General features: G+C 75.4%; 1 protein-coding gene across 1 annotated transcript; it reads left to right on the forward strand.

Moving 5' to 3' along the window:
* Positions 1-96: 96 nt before the first annotated feature.
* CIC (capicua transcriptional repressor) lies at positions 97-22,492 on the forward strand. The gene is given in 24 exon segments (XM_087778522.1): positions 97-267; positions 1,768-3,223; positions 3,226-3,728; positions 3,730-3,976; positions 9,240-9,623; positions 9,626-9,668; positions 9,757-9,880; positions 11,638-11,820; positions 12,478-12,629; positions 13,041-13,227; positions 13,571-13,654; positions 13,657-13,762; positions 13,855-13,952; positions 14,607-14,913; positions 15,085-15,534; positions 15,712-15,860; positions 15,940-16,225; positions 16,509-16,748; positions 17,274-17,416; positions 17,723-17,919; positions 18,627-18,778; positions 18,890-19,021; positions 19,777-19,908; positions 22,064-22,492. Coding segments are annotated over 23 exon segments (5,997 nt in total). The 5' UTR covers positions 97-267; positions 1,768-1,803; the 3' UTR covers positions 22,342-22,492.
* Positions 22,493-22,749: the final 257 nt, after the last annotated feature.

Genomic DNA, 22,749 nt, shown 5'->3' on the forward strand with positions numbered 1-22,749 from the left:
CCCCCCCAACCCTCCAAGCTGCGCCCCGATTGGCCGTCGCCGTCGCCCAATGGGAAGGCGCGGCGGTGACCTCATCCCTCGGCCGCCCCGGCGCCGGATTGGCGGCGGGCGGCCCCGCCCACCCGGGCCCCACGTGGGGGGCGGAGGGGGCGTGGCCCGGCGGCCGGCGCCGCCGCTGATTGGCCGGCGCCGGCGGCGGCTCCGCTGTTGCTGAGGGGAAGCGCGAGGGGCCCGGACGGGGCCGGAGGGCGCCGGCGGCGGCACCGGGTGAGCTCATCAATATGCTAATGAGATGCAAATCGCATGCAAACGCCGCACCCTCCCCACTCCCCCTCCCTCCCTCACCCCCCGCCGGGGGGGGGGGCTCCCCCTCCCCCCCCCCCCCCTCCGAGCTGAACCCCGCCGGGCGGGGAGGGGGGGGGGGGAGAAAGGGCGGGGGGAGGGGCGGAGAGGAGGGGGGCGGGGCCGCCGCGGGGCACGCCGGGAAGTGGAGTCCTCCCGGGGCCGGGGGGGGGGGGGGGGAGGGGGACGCGGGACGCTCCAGCTCCCAGGGGGGCTTTGCGCGCCGCGGGGGTCGCTGGGAGTTGTAGGCCGCGGGCGGCCGGGCCGGCGCTAGGCCGCGCTTTCCCGCCGACTACAACTCCCGGCGTCCCTTGCGCGGGACTCCCCGTCCCGGCGTGCACCGCGCCGCCCCTCCCTGCGCCAGGTAAACAAGTCCGGGCCCGGCTCGGCCCCGCCTCCCGCCGCTCCCTATTGGCTACTGTACGCCCCGCCCCGCCCCGCCATTGGCCACTGTCAGCGCCGCTCGGGCGGGGGGCGCGGCGGGGAGGGGGGCGGGGGGAGTGGGCGGGACGGCCGGCGGGTTTCCGCGCTTCGCCGATTGGCCGCCGGCGCCGCCGGTCCAAGGGTTGTGGGCGCTGATTGGCCGCCGCCGCCAGCTGCTCCGGGTTCATTCACCATTTTGTCGGCCTGGAGTAAAGGGGGCGCCGGCGGGGCCCGGGCGCGGCCGCAGGTACCGGGGGGGGGGGCCCCCGAAACCGGGGGGGTGGGGTGGGGTGGGGTGGGGGGGCGGCTGGGGGAGGGGGGCGTGACGTGTCACCCCCGGGGGGGGGGGGGCCGGGCGCCCCCCCTTAAAGGGCCAACCCCCCCTTAAAGTGCTCGCCTCCCCCCCCCCTTTTGGGGTGCTGCGCCCCCCCCCCCCCCCCCCCGCGTTTTGAGGCGCCCCCCCGCCCCGGGTGCCCCACCCCCACTTTAGGGTGCCCCCCACTTTAGAGTGCCCCACCCCCATTTTCGGGAGCCCCCCCCCCCCCCCTTTAGGGTGCTCCCCTCCCCCCCTTGGGATAAGGGGAGCTGGCCCCTCCCCCCGCGGGTAACGGGGGGGGTCGGAGCTGGGAGGGGGAGGGGTGGTGCCGCACCAGGACACCCCCACCCCCCCCAGGGTGTCGACCCCCCCAGGGGAGCCCCTCCCCCCCCGATGGGTGCTGCCCCTCCCCCCAAACTCAGGGGGTTCTGGGACCCCCCCAGGGTGCCGCTCCCCGGGATTCGGGGTGTCACCCCTCCCCCCACCGCTGTTACCCCCCCCCCCCCCAGTGTCGCCCCTCCCCCCGATGGGGCTCCCGGTCCCCCCCCCCATGGCAGCCCCCCCCCCCCCCCCCGGGGTTATTTCGGAAGGCGGGGGGGGGGGGGCGTCTCAGTCACCCCACACCTGGGGGGCTCTGCCCCCCTCCCCTCCCCCTGCTTCTAACCCCCTCCCCCCTCTCCCCGCAGGACCCCCACGGCGGCGCCCGGGCCGGCGGGAGGACGATGAAGCCGGCGAGGAAGGCCGGCGGCTCCTCCTCCTCCTCCTCCTCCTCCGCCTCCGCCTCCTCCTCCTCGGGGGGCCGCGCCGGCCCCCCCGCCCCGAGCCGCCCCAAAGCCCCCAAACGCCGCGAGGGAGGCGCCGGCGGCGGGGAGGAAGACTCCGGCGACGCCGGCGAGGGCACGGCCGAAGGCTCCGTCGTCCTCCTGCCCCCCTCCTCCAGCCCCCCCGCCCAGGGCCCCTCGCTGCCCGAGGACCCCCCCCCCAGCCGCAAAACCGCCACCTTCAAATCCCGAGCCCCCCGGAAGAAACCCCCGGCCGCCGGCGACGGCGGCCCCGGCGGCGCCGGCAGCGGCTGCTCCAGCACCGACACGGCCAGCGAACACTCGGCCGACGAGGGGGGGCCGCTCGCCGGCGACCCCCCGCCGCCCGGCGAGGCCGTTTTCCGCCGCCTGCGCTGCCAGCGGGTGTTGGCGCGCCGGGACGGCGTCTTCCAGCCGGCGGTGGTGAAGCAGATCCGGCGCGGGCAGGACCTGGGGGTTCAGTTCGCCGGCGATCGCGGCATCACCTACCTGGAGGGGTGCTTTTTGGGGGACCCCCCCGCCGTGGTGCTGGACGCCACCCCCCCCGCCGGCGCGCTGGGGGTGGGGACGGCCGTCTGCGCCCGCCTGGACCCCGCCGAGACCCTCTACCGCCAAGGGACGGTGGTGGAGGTGAGCGCCAAACCCCCCTCCTACCGCGTCCGCTTCGCCCCGCCGCCCGCCGCGCCCCCCGTCTGGGTCCCGCGCTCCGGCCTCCGCCTCCTCCGCCCGCCCTGGCACCCCCAAAGCGACGCCGAGCCCCCCGACGACGACGACGACGACGGCGGCGGCGGCGACCACGCGACGGGGTCGAAACAACCCCCGGAGGACGCCGAGGTCTCGAAGCTCAGCGCCCTGCCGGCGCCACGCCCTGCCCCGCCCCCGCCCGCCGCCGCCGCCCCGGCCACGCCCCAGCCCAAATACAAAAAGGGGGACGTGGTCTGCACCCCCAACGGGATCCGGAAGAAGTTTAACGGGAAGCAATGGCGGCGGCTGTGCTCGCGGGACGGCTGCACCAAGGAGTCGCAGCGGCGCGGGTACTGCTCCCGCCACCTCTCCATGCGCACCAAGGAGCTGGAGGGGCTCCCCGAAAACCGGGGGGGCGGCGGGGGCGGCGGGGCGCCCCCTCCCCCGCCGCGGGACGGCAGCGCCGACTTCGAGTGGGACGAGACCTCGCGGGAGAGCGAGGGGGACCCCCGCCCCCGCCTGGGGGGCCCGGCGCCCGCCGACCTCTCCCGCTTCGAGTTCGACGAGTGCGAGGCCGCCGTCATGCTGGTGTCGCTGGGCAGCTCCCGCTCCGGCACCCCCAGCTTCTCCCCCGCCTCCACCCAGTCCCCCTTCTCCCCCACCCCTCCCCCTCCCCCTCCCCCCTCTTCGGCTTCCGACCCCCCAACTTCAGCCCCGTCACCGCCACCCCCCGCGCCCGCGACCGCCACCTCAGCGCCGGCACCCCCCGCCCGGGCGAGGGGCTCAGCCCCCCGCCGCCCCCGCCGCCCCCGCCGCCCCCGCCCCGCCCCCGCCCCCCCTCCGGGGTGCCCCCCGCTTTCCCGCCCGCCCTCACCTTCACCGTCCCCCTCAGCCCCGGCAAGCGCAAGGCCGAGCCCCCCGCCGAACCCCAAGATGGCGGCGGCGGGGGCGGCGGGGGCGGCGGCGGCGGGGTCTTGGGGGGCGGGGGGGGCTTCCGCGCCCTCTCCCCCCTCTTCGCCCCCCGCTCCCCCGCCGGGCTGACGGCCGACCCCGGCCCGGGGGCTCGGCGGGTGCCGGCGGTGCCGCGGGGGTCCCCCGTCATCGTCCGCAACCCCGAGGTCCCCCTGCCCGACCCTCCCCCGCGCCCCCGCCCCCTCCCCCCGCCCCAGAAGCCCCCCTGGCCGCCCCCGTCCCCATCAACGCCGGCCGCCTGCGGCCCCCCGCCCGCCCCGCCCCCGCCCCCCCCGAGCGAGCCGCCCCGCCCCACCCCCGCCCCCCGCTTTCGGGGGGCCCCTGCACCCCGTCGCCTTCCACCCCTCCCCCGCCGCCCTCCTCCCCCTCCTGGTCCCCGGCGACTACGGGGCCCCCCCCGCCCCCCGCAAGGAGATCGTCATGGGGCGCCCCGGCACAGGTAGGGGGAGGGGCGGGGAGGGGCGGGAGGGCGCGGCGGGCGCGGCGGGCGCGAGGGCGGGGCGGGGCGAGGCCGGGGCGGCGACGCCGGAGCCGCCTCGGAGGTTTGCCGGCTCGCGGCGGCGGCGGAGCCGCAGCGGGGGTCGGGGTGGGGCGGGGTGGGGCGGGGCCTCGGCACGCGGACGGCGCGGCGCGGGGTTGGGGCGGCGTCGTCGGGTCGCGGCCCGCGCGACGGCGGCGTCAGAGGGGCGCTGCGCCACGGCGACGTCGGAGCCCGGGTGTCGGAGCCGTCTCGCGGGGTCAGCGGGTCGTGGCCGCCTGGTCGTGACGTCACGGCCCGTGTGACAGCGATGTCAGGGCCGCGCCAGAGGGTTGTTGCATCGTAGTGACGTCACGGCCCGCGTCGCAGCGATGTCAGGGCCGGCTCACGGGGCCAGCGGGTCGTGGCCGCGTGGTAGTGACGTCACGGCCCACGTGACGGTGATGTCAGAGCCGTGCCAGAGGGCTATTGTGTCGCAGTGACGTCACGGCCCGCGTCGCAGTGACGTCAGAGCCGGCTCACGGGGCCAGCGGGTCGTGGCCGCGTGGTAGCGACATCGCAGCGATGTCGGGGCCGCGCCAGAGGGCTATTGTGTCGCAGTGATGTCGCAGCCCGCGTCGCAGTGACGTCAGAGCCGGCTCACGGGGTCAGCGGGTCGTGGCCGCGTGGTCGTGACATCACGGCCCACGTGACGGTGATGTCAGAGCCGCGCCAGAGGGCTATCGTGTCGCGGCGACGTCACAGCCCGCGTCGCAGTGACGTCAGAGCCGGCTCACGGGGCCAGCGGGTCGTGGCCGCCTTGTAGCGGTGTCACGGTGATGTCAGAACCGCGCCAGAGGGCTATCGTGTCGCGGTGATGTCGCGGCCCGCGTCGCAATGACGTCAGAGCCGTCTCGCGGGGTCAGCGGGTCGTGGCCGTGTCGCAGTGACGTCACGGCCCGCGTGGCAGCGGCGTCAGAGCCGTGTGGCCGTGTTCAGCCCTTCCCCGGGGCTGGCGGCCGCGCCGCCGTGACGTCACGGCCCGCGTCGCGGCGACGTCACTCCGCGGCGTGGGCGTGTCCCGGCCGGGGCGCGGGGCGTGGCCGGGGCGTGGGCGTGGCCCTGCCGGGGCGTTGCGCGCGCAGTGCGGGCGGGGTGTGTGTGTGTGTGTGTGTGTGTGTGGAGGGGGGGGGGCGCCCTCATTTGCATACGGGCGGGCGCCGGCCAATGGGCGTCGGCGGGCGGCGCCTGCGCGGCGGCGGCGGGAGGCGGCGGGCGGGCGGGCGGGCGGGCGCGCGCGGGGGGGGGGGGGCGGCCGCCCTTTGCTGGCGCGCGGCGGGCGCGGGCGGAGGCCCCGGCCCCGGCCCCGGTTCGGTTCCCCCCCGGTTCCCTTCCCCCCCCCCTCCCCCCCGCCCCGGCCTCCGCCATCCCCGGTAACCCCCGACCCCCCCCCGGCTCCGCCATGTCCTCCACCGCCCTCCCCCCGCCACGGCCCCGCGGAGAGGCCTCGGCATGTTCGGTCAGTGCGGGGGGGGGTGGTGGGGTGGGGGGGGGGGGGGGGCGGGGAGGGGGGATTCGTGAGGGGATGTGGGGGTCCGTGAGGGGATGTGGGGGTCCGTGAGGGGGTTGGGGGGGTTTGTGAGGGGATTTGGGGGGAAACGGGGGGATTTGTGAGGGGATGTGGGGGTCTGTGAGGGGGTTGGGGGGGTTTGTGAGGGGATTTGGGGGGAAACGGGGGGATTTGTGAGGGGATGTGGGGGTCCGTGAGGGGGTTGGGGGGGTTTGTGAGGGGATTTGGGGGGAAACGGGGGGATTTGTGAGGGGATGTGGGGGTCCGTGAGGGGGTTGGGGGGGATTTGTGAGGGGATGTGGGGGTCTCTGAGGGGGTTGGGGGGTTTGTGAGGGGATTTGGGGTCTGTGAGGGGATTTGGGGGGAAATGGGGGGATTTGGGGGGATTTGTGAGGGGATTTGGGGTCCGTGAGGGGAATGGGGGGATTCGTGAGGGGATGTGGGGGTCTGTGAGGGGGTTGGGGGGGTTTGTGAGGGGATTTGGGGGGAAATGGGGGGATTTGGGGGGATTTGTGAGGGGATTTGGGGTCTGTGAGGGATTTGGGGGGTAAATGGGGGGATTTGTGAGGGGATTTGGGGGTTTGTGAGGGGAATGGGGGGATTCGTGAGGGGATGTGGGGGTCTCTGAGGGGGTTGGGGGGTCTGTGAGGGGATTTGGGGGGAAATGGGTGGATTTGGGGGGTTTTGTGAGGGGATGCGGGGGTCTGCGAGGGGTTTGAGGGGGTTTGGGAGGGGAATGGAGGGGAACGGGGGGGGGGATTCGTGATGAAATCTGGGGTCCGTCAGGGGATTTGGGGGGGGGGTTTTGCGGGGGGGTGTTGGAGTTTGTGAGGGGATGGGGGAATTTGGAGGGGTTTGGGGGGATTTGTGAGGGGATGCGGGGTCCGTGAGGGGGTGGGGGGGGGGGGTCTCTGAGGGGATTTTGGGGGGAAATGGGGGGATTGGTGAGGGGATGTGGGGGTCTGTGAGGGGAATCGGGGGGGTTGTGAGGGGATTTGGGGTCTGTGAGGGGATTTGGGGGGAACGAGGGGGGTTGTGAGGGGATTTGGGGTCTGTGAGGGGATTTGGGGGGTTTGTGATGGGATTTGGAGTCCGTGAGGGGATTTGGGGGGAAATGGGGGGTTCGGGGGGGCCGTGAGGGGATGTGGGGGGTTATGGGGGGATTCGGGGGGCCGTGAGGGGATGTGGGGGGGGTTTGTGAGGGGATTTGGGGGGAAATGGGGGGATTTGTGGGGGCATTTGGGGTCCTTGAGGGATTTGGGGGGGTTCGTGAGGGGATTTGGGGGGAAATGGGGGGATTTGGGGTCTGCGAGGGGGTGGGGGGGATGGGGGGGGGGTTTGGGGGGCCGTGGCGGGATGGGGGGGGCCCGTGGGGCGTGGCCGGGCGTGGCCGGGCCTCAGTTTCCCCGTGGGAGCCCCCACCCCCCCCCCCCGGTGCCGTGGGGCGACCGGAGCGGGCGAAGCCGGCGTTTCCCGGCAGAGCCGACGGCGACAACCGGCGCCGGCACCGCCCCGCGGCGGCCGCACACGCGTGTGCCCCGGCCGGGGGCAGCGGCCGCCGCGCGGCGCGGGCGCGCGGGGATGCTCGTGGCGGGTCACGTGGCGGCGGGACACGCGCGTGGGGATGCTCCGTGTCGCCCGTTGCGTGCTCTTAGCGTGTTGCACGGCCGCCGGACGCGCGTGCCGGGGTGCGCCGGGTGTCACACAGCCCTGGGGCGCGCGCGTAGGGATTCTCCGCGTTACAGGCGTGTAAGGACGCTCCCGGCGTCTCGCGCGGCCGCGGGACACGCGTGTCGGGATGCCCCGTCTTGCGCACGCGTGGCGATGCTTCTTCTGCGTTGCGTAGTTCCAGCAGACGCGTGTGACGACGGTTCGCGTGTTACACGCGTGTAGCGGCGCTTCCGCGTTGCGCTCCTGCTGCGGTAGGCCTGGGACACGCGTGTAGCGGTGGCTCATGCGTTGCGCACGCGTGTAACGGTGCTTGGCGTGTTGTACGCGTGTAGCGACGCTTTGTGGCGTGTCGCGTGGCTTAAAGACGCGCGTGTAACGGGGGTTTTGCGTTACGCGCGTGCACAGCGACGCCCTTGGCGCGTCACATACGTCTACGGCAGGCGCGTAACGGCGGCTGATGCGTTACACGCGTGTAGCGATGCTCGCGTTACGTAGCTGTAGGGCGAGCACGTAACGACCTTCGCGTGTTACAGGCGTGTCGCGATGCTCCTGGCGCGTTACACGGCTCTGGGGCAGGCGTGTAACGATGGCTTGCGTGTTACACACGCGTGTAGTGATGCTTGTGGCGCGTTGCGTGGCTGTAGGGCAGGCGTGTAACGATGGCTTGCATGTTACACACGCGTGTAGCGATGCTCCCAGTGCGTTATGTGGTTGTAGGACAGACGTGTAACCATGGCTCACGTGTTACAGGCGTGTCGCGATGCTCTTGGCGTGTTACACAGCTCTGGGGCAGGCGTGTAACGATGGCTCACGTGTTACACACGCGTGTAGCGATGCTCCTGGTGAGTTACGTGGTTGTAGGACAGGCGTTAATGATGGCTCGCGTGTTATAGGTATGTAACGGTGCTCCTGGCGCGTTACACGGCTCTGGGGCAGGCGTGTAACCACGCTTCACGTGTTACACGCGCGTGTAGCGATGCTCCTGGCGCGTTACGTGGCTCTGGGGCAGGCGTGTAACGATGGCTCACGTGTTACACACGCGTGTAGGGATGCTCCCGGCGCGTTACACGGCTCTGGGGCAGGCGTGTAACGATGCCTCACGTGTTACACACGCGTGTAGCGATGCTCCTGGCGCGTTACGTGGCTGTAGGGCAGGCGTGTAACGATGGCTCACGTGTTACAGGCGTGTCGCGATGCTCCTGGCGCGTTACACGGCTCTGGGGCAGGCGTGTAACCACGCTTCATGTGTTACACACGCGTGTAGCGACGCTCCCGGTGCGTTATGTGGCTGTAGGGCAGGCGTGTAACGATGGCTCGCGTGTTACACACGCGTGTAGGGATGCTCCCGGCGCGTTACACGGCTCTGGGGCAGGCGCGCTAACGGCGCTTGGCGTGTTGCACGCGTGCAGTGATGCTCCCGGTGCGTTACGTGGTTGTAGGACAGGTGTGTAACCGTGCTTCACGTGTTACACGCGCGTGCAGTGATGCTCCCGGTGCGTTACGTGGCTGTAGGGCAGGCGTGTAACGATGGCTCACGTGTTACAGGCGTGTCGCGATGCTCCTGGCGCGTTACACGGCTCTGGGGCAGGCGTGTAACCACGCTTCACGTGTTACACACGCGTGTAGCGATGCTCCTGGTGTGTTACACAGCTCTGGGGCAGGCGTGTAACCACGCTTCACGTGTTACACACGCGTGTAGCGATGCTCCCGGTGCGTTACACGGCTCTGGGGCAGGCGTGTAACGATGCCTCGCGTGTCACAGGCGTGTCGCGACGCTCCCGGCGCGTTACACGGCTCCGGGGCAGGCGCGCTAACGGCGCTTGGCGTGTTGCACGCGTGCGGCGACGCCCCGGCGCCTTCCGTAGTCCCGGGACGGGCGCGTAGCGATGGCTCGCGCGTCGCACGCGTGCGGCGCTGGGAGGGGTGGGGGGGGGGAGGGTCTGGGGGCCGCGCGTCGCCGCGCGTCGCCGCGTGTCAGCGCGTGTCGCCGCGTGTCCCCCGCAGTCTGGACCAACGTGGAGCCCCGCTCGGTGGCCGTCTTCCCCTGGCACTCGCTGGTGCCCTTCCTGGCCCCCAGCCAGCCCGACGCCTCCCCCCAGCCCCCCCAGGGCCACCAGCCCGTCAATCACCCCCCCGCCGCCAATCAGAGCAAAGGTGAGCGCCCCCCCCCGCCCCAAACCCCGCCTCCTTGGGGGGGGGGGGAGGGGCATTTCACCCCCAACCCCCCCCCCCCCCCCGTTCCCGGCAGAGCCCCCGAGTCGGCGGCCGTCGCCCCCGAGCTGGCGGGGGGCCCCGAGCCCGGGCGCTGCGGGGGGCGACGCGGCCCCAGAGCCCCCCCCGCCGGCGCCCCCCCGCCCCCCGCCCCCGAGGAGGAGCCGCCGCCGCCGGGGCCCCCCGCCCGGACAGCGAGACCGAGAGCGACCACGACGACGCGTGAGTGGGGGGGGTCCGGGGGGGGGGGAGGGGTCCGGGGGGGTGGGCGCCCCCCCTCACGCGGTGTTGGGGTGCCCCCCCCCCCCAGGTTCCTGTCGATCGTGGCCCCCGTGCTGCCGCTGCCGCTGGGGCCGGGGAAGCGGCGGACGCAGTCGCTGAGCGCCCTGCCCAAGGAGCGGGACGGCGACAAGGAGGGGCGCAGCCCCAGCAAGGTGGGGGGGAGCGGGGGGGCGGGACCCCCCCCGGGGCTGGGACCCCCCCTTTGGGCACTGGGACCCCCCCCATGGGCACTGGGACCCCCCCCCATGGGCACTGGGACCCCCCATGGGCACTGGGACCCCCCCCATGGGCACTGGGACCCCCCTTTGGGCACTGGGACCCCCCAGGGGGCTGGGACCCCCCCATTGGGCACTGGGACCCCCCATTGGGCACTGGGACCCCCCAGGGGGCTGGGACCCCCCATTGGGCACTGGGACCCCCCACCATTGATGGCACTGGGACCCCCCCTTTGGGCACTGGGACCCCCCCCCAGTGGGCACTGGGACCCCTTGGGCACTGGGACCCCCCCAGGGGGCTGGGACCCCCCATTGGGCACTGGGACCCCCACAGGGATACAGGACCCCCCCCGGGGGCTGGGACCCCCCATTGGGCACTGGGACCCCCCAGGGGCACTGGGACCCCCCGCCATTGATGGCACTGGGACCCCCCCCTTTGGGCACTGGGACCCCCCCCCAGTGGGGCACTGGGCCCCCCCCGGACCCCTGTGACGAGGCCCCCCGCCCCCAGTGATGAGCACAAAGGGGCGGGGCTACACAGAAGGGGTGTGGCCAACAGCCCTGCCCCGCCCCACTCCTGGAGTGGCCTCCCAGAGGGGGCGGGGCCTGGTGCTTGGCCGTGCCTCTGGGCACCGGGGGTGGGGGGGGGTGTGAGCGATTGGGGGCGGGGCTGAGCCCGGGGGGGCGGGGCCATCCCTGATGCCAGCCTGCCCTCACCCTGCCGCCCCCTTTGGCCACTCCCCCACCACTGTCCCCACCCACGGCGGAGCTTAGCTCTGCCCCATAGGTGTCTCCCTTTGCCCCACCCCCGGGGGGCGTGGCCAGTGCTGACCACGCCCCTCTACCCCTTCCTTTTCCTCTACAATCAGTGGCCCCCCCCGCTTGGGGGCGTGTCCCCTGTTGGCCCTGCCCCATAGGTGTGTCTCCCCGGGTGCCCCACCCCCTGGGGGTGTGGCCAGTGCTGACCACACCCCTTCCTCTGCCATCACTGCCCCCGCCCCCTCCCATTAGGGGGGCGTGTCCCCCTTTGGCCCTGCGCTATGGGTGTGTCTCCCTGTTTCCTCACCCCCCTGGGGCGTGGCCAGTGATGACCACGCCCCCTCCCCTTGCTCTACCATCAGTGCCTGCCTTGCCCCTCCCCTTGGGGGCATGTCACCCTTTGGCCCCACCCTGTGGCCGTGTCCTCCTGTCACCGCCCCCCAAAGGCGTGTCCTCCCTTTGGCCCCGCCCCATCGGCGTGTCCCCCATCGCCCCGCCCCCTGGGGGCGTGACCAGTGCGTCCCCTTGCTCTACCAGCAGTGCCGCCCTGCCCCCTCCCCCTGAGGGGGCGTGCCCCCCCTTTGGCCCTGCCCCATAGGTGTGTCTCGCAGTTGCCCCACCCCCTGGGGGCGTGACCAGTGCTGACCACACCCCTTCCCCTTGCTCTACCAGCAGTGTCCCCCTGCCCCCTCCCCCTACAGGGGCGTGCCCCCCCCTTTGGCCCTGCCCCATGGGTGTGTCTCGCAGTTGCCCCACCCCCTGGGGGCGTGACCAGTGCTGACCACACCCCTTCCCCTTGCTCTACCAGCAGTGTCCCCCTGCCCCCTCCCCCCACCGGGGCGTGCCCCCCCCTTTGGCCCTGCCCCATGGGCGTCTCCCCCATCACCCCGCCCCCCCGGGGGGCGTGCCCAGCGCTGACCCCGCCCCTCCCGCAGCGGGAGAAGGACCACATCCGCCGGCCCATGAACGCCTTCATGATCTTCAGCAAGCGGCACCGGGCGCTGGTGCACCAGCGGCACCCCAACCAGGACAACCGCACCGTCAGCAAGATCCTGGGGGAGTGGTGGTACGCGCTGGGGCCGCGCGAGAAGCAGAAGTACCACGACCTCGCCTTCCAGGTGGGGGGCGGGGGGGCTCCTGAGGGGGCTTTGGGGGGGTTTGGGGGTCCCCAGGGGGCTTTGGGGGGGATGAAGGGGGCTTTGGGGGGGTTGGGGGGTCCCCAGGGGGCTTTGGGGGGCTCCTGAGGGGGCTTTGGGGGGGGTTGGGGGGTCCCCAGGGGGCTTTGGGGGGCTCCTGAGGGGGCTTTGGGGGGCTGGGGGTCCCCAGGGGGCTTTGGGGGGATGAAGGGGGCTTTGGGGGGGTTTGGGGGTCCCCAGGGGGCTTTGGGGGGCTCCTGAGGGGGCTTTGGGGGGGTTGGGGGGTCCCCAGGGGGCTTTGGGGGGGGGGTCAAGGGAATCTGGGGGGATCAAGGGGCTTTGGGGGGAACAGGGGGTTTTGGGGGGGGGTCCCAGGGGCGTTGGGGGGGGGGGGGTTTGGGGGGGGGGGGGTCCTGGGGGTGGTTGGGGGCTGTTTGGGGGTGTTTAGGGGTTGTGTGGGGGGTGGGGGGTGGTTGGGGGTGTTGGGGGGTGTTTGAGGGGGGTGTTGGGTGTTTGGGGGTGTTGGGGGCATTGGGGGTGCTGGGGGGTGTTGGGGGGTGTTGGGGGTGTTGGGGGTGTTGGGGGGGGGGGGTTGTTCGGGGGTGTGGGGGTCCGGCGGCGGCGCTGACCCCCCCGCAGGTGAAGGAGGCGCACTTCAAGGCGCACCCCGACTGGAAGTGGTGCAACAAGGACCGCAAGAAGTCCAGCTCCGAGGGGGAGGGGCGCCGGGGGGCCCCAAGGAGCCCCGCGAGCGCAGCGCCTCCGAGAGCGGCCCCCCCGCCCCCCGCCAGGTCAGGGACCCCCCCGACCCCCCCAGACCCCCCCAAACCCCTCCCCCACCCCCCGCCAGGTCAGGGAACCCCCAGAACCCCCCAGACCCCTCCCCCACCCCCCGCCAGGTCAGGGACCCCCCAGACCCCCCAAACCCCTCCCCCACCCCCCGCCAGGTCAGAGACCCCCGCAGACCCCCCCACCCCCACCCGGAGACCCTCAACCCCCCTCACAGACCCCCCCAACCCCTCCCCCGCCCCCCGCCAGCTCAGAGACCCCCAAACCCTCCACAGCCCCCCCCATCTCACAGCCCCCCCAAATCCCCTCACAGCCCCCCCCAAGCCCCCTCCCCCCAGGGCCCCCCAACCCCCCATAGCCCCTCCCCCATCCCCCCCAAAGCCCCCCCTCCCCCCTGAGCCTCTCTCCCCTCCCCCCCCCCCAGGCGCCGCCGACCCCGCCCCCCCCGAGGCCAAAGGGGGCTCGGGGACCCCCGGGGAGCGGGGCCCGGCGGGGGGAGGGGCGCAGCACCCCCGCCCCCGCGCCTTCTCCCACAGCGGGGTGCAGGGGCTGGAGGGGGGGGGCGACCCCCACGGCCACGCCCTGCACGAGCTCAGCCAGGTGGGCGGGGCCGGGGTGGGGGTGGGGGTGGGGCAGGGAGGGATGGGTGGGGCGGGGGAGGGGGCGTGGGGTGGGGGGAGGGGGTGTGGGGCTGGGGGTGATGTGTGGGGTGGGGGGAGGGGGTGTGGGGCTGGGGGGGGTGGGGCGGGGGAGATGTGGGGGGAGGGGGGTGGGGCGGGGGAGATGTGGGGCTGGGGGGGTGTGGGGTGGGGGGAGGGGGGGTGGGTCTGAGGGGGGTGGGGCGGGGGAGATGTGGGGGGAGGGGGTGTGGGGCGGGGGGGATGTGTGGGGCAGACGGGGGTCCCCTCCCCCTGACCCGCCCCCGCCCCTCCCCCCCCCCCAGATGTGCGCGGGGCAGCCCCCTCCCCCTACGGCGGGGCCAAGGCGGGGCCCTACGGCCCCCCCGCCCCCCGCGCCCGCCCCCCCGCCGCCCCCCCCGCCCGCCCCCGCCCCCAGCGGGCGGCCAGCGAGGAGATGACCAGCGACGAGGAGCGGATGGTCATCTGCGAGGAGGAGGGCGACGATGACGTCATCGGTGAGGTCACGCCCTTGGAGGGGGGGGGGGGATGCGGGGGCGCCCCCCACCCCGCTGTCGTGCCCCCCCCCCCCTCCCCTCCCCCCCCCCAGCGGACGATGGGTTCCCGCCCCCCGCCGACATCGACCTCAAGTGCAAGGAGCGGGTGAGCGACAGCGAGGAGGAGGGCGACGAGGGCGACGAGAGCAAGGTGGGGGCGGGGGGGGGGGCCGGGGGGGCGGGGCGGGGGGGGCGCTCTGTGGGGCTGGGGGGCTGGGGGGTTGGGGGGGCTGGGAGGGGGCTGGGCTGGGGGGGTTCTGTGGGGCTGGGGGCGCTAGGGGGGCGGGGGGGGGGCCGGGGGGGGCGGGGCTGGGGGGGGGGGCGCTCTGTGGGGCTGGGGGGGCTGGGGGGTTGGGGGGGCTGGGAGGGGGCTGGGCTGGGGGGCTCTGTGGGGCTGGGGGCGCTTGGGGGGGCTGGGAGGGGGGGCTCTGGGGCTGGGTTGGGGGGCTGGGGGGGCTCTGTGGGGTGGGGAGGGGGGGCTATGGGGCTGAGCTGGGGGGGTCTATGGGGCACGGGGGGGGCTCGGGGGGCTGGGATGGGGGGGGCTGGGGGGGCTCGGGGGGGCCATGGGGGCTCTATGGGGCTGGGGGGGCTGGGGGGCTGAGGTGGGGGGGTCTATGGGGCGGGGGGGCTCTGTGGGGCACGGGGGGGCTCTGGGGGGGCTGAGGTGGGGGGCTCGGGGGGGGCTGGGGGGCGGCTATGGGGCAGAGCAGGGGGGTTATGGGGCGGGGCGGGGGGCGTCTGTGGGGCCAGGGGTCCCCGTGGAGCCCCTCCCCCCCCCGACACCCCCTCCCCTCCCCCCCAGGCCTTCCCCCGCAAGCTGTTCCCGCCGGCGCCGCCGCCCCGCCCCCCCCGGAGCTGGAGCCCCCCCCGGCCCCCCCGAGCCGCCGCCCCCCAACCCCCCCCGTACAAGGGGCGCCCCCCGCCCCCCGAAGCGCTTCGAGGGGGGCCCCCCGCCCCTCCCCCGCCACAAGCGGCCCGAGGGCGGGGGGGGAGGGGCCGCCGAGGCGCTGGGGGGGGGCCCCTCCCCGGGTGGGGGAGGGGCCGCCGGGGGGGTCCCCCCGCTTCGCCCGGGCCCTCCCCCCCCCCCCCCCCCTCCGCGGCGGGGGGTGGTGCGGGGGGAGCGGCCCCCCCCCCCCCCGACGCCAAGGCGGCGGGGGGAGGGGAGCGCGCCCCCCACCCCCACCCTCCGGGCCGGCGTTGGGGGGGGCGGGGGGAGGGGTGGTGGCCAGCCTGGTCCTGGGGGGCGGCGGGGGGGAGGGGCGGCGGGCGGGGGGCGGGGGGCCGGGCCCCCCTCCCGCCCCCCGTGGCCCTGTTGCCCCCCCGGTGCAGTTCATCGCCCAGCCCCACGGCGCGGCGGGGGTGGGGGGCGGGGGAGGGGCGGGGGGAGGAGCAGGAGGAGGAGGAGGTGGCGGCGGCGGGGGAGGGGGCAGCGGTGGGGGAGGGGCGGGGGCCGGGGGGGGGAACGGGCCCCCCCTCCCCCCCGGCCCCCTCCAGCCGCCCCCCGCCAAGGGCGGGGCCATCACGCAGGTGCAGTACATCCTGCCCACCCTCCCCCACGGCCTGCCCCTCCCCCACGGCAAGGCGGGCCCCGCCCCCGCGCCCCCTCCCCCCCCCGCCGCCGCCGCCGCCGCCCCCCCCCGCCCCCGCCCCCGGCCTCCATTTCGCGCTGCCCCCCAGCAACGGCAAAGTCCTGGCCACGCCCAGCGCCGCCGGCGGCTCCGCCCCCAAAGGTGGGGGGCTGGGGGGGGTGGGGGGTGACGTGGGGCTGGGGGGAGGGGAGGGGGTGGGGGGAGGTGGGGGGTGGGGGGAGTTGGGGGGCTGGGGGGGGGGGGGGTGCGAGGTGGGGCTGGGGGTCCCAGGCCCCACCCCCACCCCCCCGCCCCCGCTGACCCCCGCCCCTCCCCCAGCCCAGGCCTCGTCCCCGGGGCAGGCGCCCGCCCCCCTGCTCCCCGGCAAGGTCCTGGTCCCCGTGGCCCCGCCCGGCCCCGCCCGCGCCCCGCCCGGCCCCGCCCTGCCCCCCTTCGCCGCCCACGGCGCCGCCCCGGCCCCCGGCAAGGCACGTACCCCTCCCCCCCCCCCGCCCCCCGCCCCACCCCCCCTCCCCCTCCCCCCCATGACGCCTCCCCTCCCCCCAGATCATCCAGCTGAGCCCGGTGCCCGTGGTGCCCCCCGGCGGCCCGGGGGGGGGGGGGGGGGGGGGGGCCCCGCCCCCGCCCCCCAAGGTGCTGCCCCCCTCCTCCGCCCGCATCGCCTACGTGGCGCCGGGGCCCCCCCTGCCCCCCGCCCCTCCCCCCGCCGCCGCCGCCGCCGCCGCCCCCCCGGCCCCCGCCCCCGCCGCCGCCTACGTCCAGCCCCCCGTCGCGCTCGGCTTCACCGCCATTGGCCCGGGGGGGTCGGCCATCGTCCCGCCCCTCCTGCCCGGTACGGGGGGGGGAGGGGGGCCACAAGGGGGGGGAGGGGGGCACTTGGGGGGCACATGGGAGGGGGAGGGGGGTCCCAAGGGGGGGAGGGGAGACACAAGGGGGGAGGGGGAACACTTGGGGGGCGATGGGGGGGGGAGGGGGGTCCCAAAGGGGGGGTGGGGGGCACAAGGAGGGGGATGGGGGGCATTTGGGGGGGGGTGTGGGGGGCAGTTGGGGGTCCCAAGGGGGGTGAGGGCAGTTGGGGGGCGGGGGGGCGGGGCCTGACGCCCCTCCCCCCCCAGGGCAGGGCTCGCTGCTGGCCCCGGGGCCGGTGGGGGTCTCCCCGCTGCCCCCCCCCCAGCTGCCCCCGGCCTCGGGGGGCCCCGTCATCGCCGCCATCTACCCCGGCCCCCCCGGCTCCGCCCCCGGCTCCGCCCCCACCCCCGGATTGGTCTACAGTGTGGCGGGTGCCGCCCCTGCTGCCCCCCCGGCCCCGCCCATCCTGCCCAAGGGGGGCCCTGCCCCCACCCAGGGCGCCCCAGGTATGGGTGGGGCCACGGGGGAGGGGCGGGGCTTGGTAGGGGTGGGGCTAAGGGAAAGGGGCGTGGTGAGGTGGGAGGGGTGGGGCTATGGGGAAATGCGCGGGGCTGTGGGAAGGGGTGGGGCTGAGGGGTGGGAGGGGTAAAGGGGAGGGGCCAAAGCGAGTGGGAGGGGCTACAGGATGGGTGGGGCTGGGGCCATGGGAGTGGGGGTCTGGTGGGAGGGTGGGGCTAAGGGAAAGGGGCGGGGCTAAGTGGGGCGGGGCTACAGGGGAAGGGGCGTGGTGAGGTGGGGGGTAGGGCTAAGGGGAAACAGGCGGGGCTATGGGAAGGGGTGGGGCCGAAGCGAGTGGGAGGGGCCACGGGGTGGGGGCGGGGCTACAGACAGGTCAGTGGGATTAAGGGTGGGGGTGACGGTGGGGGCGGGGTGGGAGGGGGTGGGGCCAAGGGCGCGGCTCCGCTGGGGGCCGCCGTGGGGGCGTGGCTGGAGCGCCTCGGCCACGCCCCCTTCCCCTCCCCTCCCCCCAGCCCCCCTGAGCTTCCCCCGGCGCCGGCGCGGCCGCCCCGCCCCCCGCCCAAGCCCCCCAGAAGGTGAAGGCCGCCATCGCCACCATCCCCGTCGGCTGCTACGAGGGGCCGCCCCCGCCCCGGCCCCCCCGGAGCCGCCCCGCCCCCCGCCCGACCCCGCCCCTCCCCCTCCTCCCCCCTCCCCCTCCCGCCGCCGGCGACTGGGACGCCGCCGCCGCCGCCGCCCCTCCCCCCGCCGCCGCCGCCGCCGCCCCCTCCCCCCGGCGCCGAGGCCTGGAGCCAGCGGGAGCCCGGCGAGGAGCGGCCCCCAGCCCCGCCCCCCGAGACGGTGAGTGGCCCCTCCCCCCCGCCGTTCCCCCCGCCCCCGTTCATTAACGCCCCACCCCCTAATCATCCCCTCCCCCCCCAGGCCGCCAAGGTCCCCGAGTGGCGAGCGCCGCCCCCGAGAGCCGCCCGGACCCCCCGCCCCTCCCCCGCCGGCCCCTCCTCCTCCTCCTCCTCCTCCCCCCCGCCCCCCCCCTCGAGGGGCCCCCCGCGCCGCCGGCCCCCCTCCCCCCCCCGCCGAGGAGCGCAAGGAGGGGGGGGCGGGGAAGAAAGTGAAAGTGCGGCCCCCCCCCCTCAAGAAAACCTTCGACTCGGTTGACAAGTGAGTGGGGGGAGGGGCCTGGATGTGGGGGGAGGGGCCTTGGCATTGGGAGACAGGCATGGGTGGGGGAGGGGCTCGGCATGGGGGAGGGGCCTGGATGTGGGGGGAGGGGCTTGGTGATGGGGGGGGTCCTTGGCATTGGGAGACAGGTATTGGTGGGGGAGGGGCCTTGGGGGAGGGGTCTGCCCATGGGGGGAGGGGTTTTGGTGGGGGAGGGGCTTGGCACTGGGGGAGGGGTCTTGGCGATGGGGGAGGGGTCTTGGCATTGGGAGACAGGTATTGGTGGGGGAGGGATCTTGGCAATGGGGGAGGGGTTTTGGCGATGGGGAGGGGCTTGGCGATGGGGGAGGGGTCTGGATGTGGGGGGAGTGGTCTTGGCTATGGGGGAGGGATTTTGGTGGGGAGGGGAGGGGCCCGGGCAATGGGGGAGGGGTCTTGGCATTGGGAGACAGGTATTGGTGGGGGAGGGGTTTTGGCGATGGGGGAGGGGTTTTGGCGATGGGGGAGGGGTTTTGGCGATGGGGGCGGGGTCTGGATGTGGGGGGAGGGGTCTTGGCATTGGGAGACAGGTATTGGTGGGGGAGGGAATCTTGGCGATGGGGGAGGGGCTGGGCGATGGGGGAGGGGTCTCCCGGGGGTTTCTGGGGTGGGGGAGGGGCCGGGGGGGTCCCTGACACGGGGGTGCCCCTCCCCCTCCCCCCCCCCAGGGTGCTGTCGGAGGTGGATTTCGAGGAGCGCTTCGCCGAGCTCCCCGAGTTCCGGCCGGAGGAGGTGCTCCCCTCCCCCACCCTGCAGGCCCTGGCCACCTCCCCCCGCGCCATCCTGGGCAGCTACCGCAAGAAGCGCAAGAACTCCACGGGTGAGGGGGGAGGGGAAGGGCTGGGGGGGGGGGGGGAACACACGGACGGACGGACACACGGACACGCCCCGCCCCCCCCCCCCCGTCTTTACCGGCGGCCCCTCCCCCCAGAGCTGGACCCGGTGGGGGAGGACCCGGCCTCGCCCAAGCGCCGCCTGCGGCGCCGCTCCAGCTGCGGCTCCGAGCCCAACACCCCCAAGAGCGCCAAGTGCGAGGGCGACATCTTCACCTTCGACCGCCCCGGTCGGTGGGGGGAGGGGCACCCCCTTGGCGGGGGGGGGGAGGGGGAGGGGCAACCCCGGGGGGGGGGGCTTGGGGGGAGGGGTCCCTGGTGTGACCTGGGGGGAGGGGAAGTGGGGGTAACTGGGGAGTGGGGACCCCCTTGGGGGGGATGGGCACCCCCGGGGGGGAGGGGGAGGGGAGGGGCAACCCCGGGGGGGGGGGGGGGCTTGGGGGGAGGGGTCCCTGGTGTGACCTGGGGGAGGGGAAGTGGGGGTAACTGGGGAGTGGGGACCCCCTTGGGGGGGGATGGGCACCCTCTGGGGGGGGGATGGGCACTCCTTTAGGGGGGACTTGGGGGTCCTCGTGCTGCCGGGGGGAGGGGGAGGGGGCACCCCCTATGTGGGGGTGGGGGATGGGCACCTCCTTGGGAGGGGGGAGGGGAGGTGGGGGTAGCTGGGGAGGGGGGACCCCCTATGTGGGGGGTGGGGGATGGGCACCTCCTTGGGAGGGGGAGGGGAGGTGGGGGTAGCTGGGGAGGGGGGACCCCCTATATGGGCGGGGGGGAGGGGCACCCCTTTGGGAGGGTTTGGGGGATGGGCACCCCCTTGGGGGAGGGGAGGGGCGTCCCCGTATATGGGAGGGTGGGGGGATGGGCACCCCATGGCGGGGGGGTGGGGGGGGGAGAGGGTTGGGGGGAGGGGCCCCCTTTAGGGGGTGTTGGGGGGGGGAGGGGCCGATGCTGACCCCCCCCCCCCCTCCCCCCGTTGCCGCCGCAGGGGGGGAGGGGGAGGACGTGCTGGGGGAGCTGGAGTACGACAAGGTGCCCTTCTCCTCCCTGCGCCGCACCCTGGACCAGCGCCGCGCCCTCGTCATGCAGCTCTTCCAGGAGCACGGCTTCTTCCCCTCCGGTCAGCGCCCCCGCGGCCGCAGCGGCCCCAAAGTGGCCCCAAGTGGCCCAAACTGGCCCCAAAGTGGCCCAAACCGGCACCAAATGGCCCTAAGTTGGCCCAAACTGGCCCCAAAGTGGCCCAGAACGGCCCCAAATGGCCCCAAGTTGGCCCAAACTGGCCCCAGAGTGGCCCCAAGTTGGCCCAAAACGCCCCAAGGTGGCCCCAAGTTGGCCCCAAATGGCCCAAACTGGCCCCAGCTGGGCCCAAAGGGGCCTAAAATGGCCACAAACGAGGCCAAATTGGCCCAAATGGGCCCCACCCCCCCCCCCCCCCGCTCCCTGGCCCCAAACGTCCCCAAAGTGCCCCTCAAATGGACCCCAATGGGCCCCGCCCCTGCCCGGGCCCCGCCCCCTCCCGGGCCCCACCCTGCCCGGGCCCCGCCCCCTCCCATGCCCTGCCCCCACACCTGCCCCGCCCCTCCGTCCGTCCGTCCCCTCACTGTCCGTCTGTCCCCCCAGCCCAGGCCACGGCCGCCTTCCAGGCCCCCTGCCCGTCCGTCCGTCCGTCCCCTCACTGTCCGTCTGTCCCCCCCAGCCCAGGCCACGGCCGCCTTCCAGGCCCCCTGCCCGTCCATCTGTCCGTCTGTCCGTCCCCTCACTGTCCGTCTGTCCCCCCCAGCCCAGGCCACGGCCGCCTTCCAGGCCCCCTGCCCGTCCGTCCGTCCGTCCGTCCGTCCCCTCACTGTCCGTCTGTCCCCCCCAGCCCAGGCCACGGCCGCCTTCCAGGCCCCCCGTCCGTCCGTCCGTCCGTCCGTCCCCTCACTGTCCGTCTGTCCCCCCAGCCCAGGCCACGGCCGCCTTCCAGGCCCCCTGCCCGTCCGTCCGTCCGTCCCCTCACTGTCCGTCTGTCCCCCCAGCCCAGGCCACGGCCGCCTTCCAGGCCCCCTGCCCGTCCGTCCGTCCGTCCCCTCACTGTCCGTCTGTCCCCCCAGCCCAGGCCACGGCCGCCTTCCAGGCCCCCTGCCCGTCCGTCCGTCCGTCCGTCCGTCCCCTCACTGTCCGTCTGTCCCCCCAGCCCAGGCCACGGCCGCCTTCCAGGCCCCCTGCCCGTCCGTCCGTCCGTCCGTCTGTCCCCTCACTGTCCGTCTGTCCCCCCAGCCCAGGCCACGGCCGCCTTCCAGGCCCCCTGCCCGTCCGTCCGTCCGTCCGTCCGTCCGTCCCCTCACTGTCCGTCTGTCCCCCCAGCCCAGGCCACGGCCGCCTTCCAGGCCCCCTGCCCGTCCGTCTGTCCGTCTGTCCGTCCCCTCACTGTCCGTCTGTCCCCCCCAGCCCAGGCCACGGCCGCCTTCCAGGCCCCCTGCCCGTCCGTCCGTCTGTCCGTCCGTCCCCTCACTGTCCGTCTGTCCCCCCAGCCCAGGCCACGGCCGCCTTCCAGGCCCCCTGCCCGTCCGTCCGTCCGTCCGTCCGTCCGTCCCCTCACTGTCCGTCTGTCCCCCCCCGCCCAGGCCACGGCCGCCTTCCAGGCCCCCTGCCCGTCCATCTGTCCGTCTGTCCGTCCCCTCACTGTCCGTCTGTCCCCCCAGCCCAGGCCACGGCCGCCTTCCAGGCCCCCTGCCCGTCCGTCCGTCCGTCCGTCCGTCCCCTCACTGTCCGTCTGTCCCCCCCAGCCCAGGCCACGGCCGCCTTCCAGGCCCCCTGCCCGTCCGTCCGTCCGTCCGTCCGTCCGTCCCCTCACTGTCCGTCTGTCCCCCCAGCCCAGGCCACGGCCGCCTTCCAGGCCCCCTGCCCGTCCGTCTGTCCGTCTGTCCGTCCCCTCACTGTCCGTCTGTCCCCCCAGCCCAGGCCACGGCCGCCTTCCAGGCCCCCTGCCCGTCCGTCTGTCCGTCCGTCCGTCCGTCCCCTCACTGTCCGTCTGTCCCCCCAGCCCAGGCCACGGCCGCCTTCCAGGCCCCCTGCCCGTCCGTCCGTCCGTCCGTCCGTCCCCTCACTGTCCGTCTGTCCCCCCCAGCCCAGGCCACGGCCGCCTTCCAGGCCCCCTGCCCGTCCATCTGTCCGTCTGTCCGTCCCCTCACTGTCCGTCTGTCCCCCCAGCCCAGGCCACGGCCGCCTTCCAGGCCCCCTGCCCGTCCGTCCGTCCGTCCGTCCGTCCCCTCACTGTCCGTCTGTCCCCCCAGCCCAGGCCACGGCCGCCTTCCAGGCCCGCTTCGCCGACATCTTCCCCACCAAGGTTTGCCTGCAGCTCAAGATCCGCGAGGTCCGGCAGAAGATCATGCAGGCGGCCACGCCCCCCGAGCAGGCCCCGCCCGCCGACGCCGCCCCGCCCCCCGAGCAGGCCGCGCCCCCCGAGGCGGCCCCGCCCGCCGCCGCCGCCACCGCCGCCCCCCCGCCCGCCGACTCCGCCCCCGCCGAGGCCCCGCCCCCTTCGCCCGCCGGGGGGGGCGGCGCGCGCTGAGCATTCCAGGCCCCGCCCCCTTGTCCACCCCACCCACCTTCCCCCCCCTCCCCCCCCCGCCCCCGTTGCCGTGGAGACCGCGCGCGGGACCGGGGGGGCGGGGACGGGGGGGGTCACGTGACCGAGTTCTTTTAACAACGGTGACTCTTTGGAGCCCCGCCCACGCCTTTGTCACCGCTCACGCGCTTGGGGGGGGAGGGGGGGAGAGGGAGAGCGGGCGGCGCTGCCATTGGCTGGCGGGAGGAGGGGGCGGGGTTACAGCCACCGCGGGCCACGCCCCCTTCTTAAAGGTGTAGGGGGTGGGGGGGGGGGGCACCGGGGCAGCCTGGGGACAGCGGGACACCACGGGGGCGGCACGGGGGACGCCGCAGGGGTGGCACCGGGACCCCCCGGGGACAGCGGGAACCC

Source organism: Nipponia nippon, unplaced genomic scaffold (genome assembly GCF_047370975.1).
Source record: "Nipponia nippon isolate SJK-2023a ecotype South Korea unplaced genomic scaffold, ASM4737097v1 scaffold_44, whole genome shotgun sequence".
Taxonomy (NCBI): Eukaryota; Metazoa; Chordata; class Aves; order Pelecaniformes; family Threskiornithidae; genus Nipponia; species Nipponia nippon.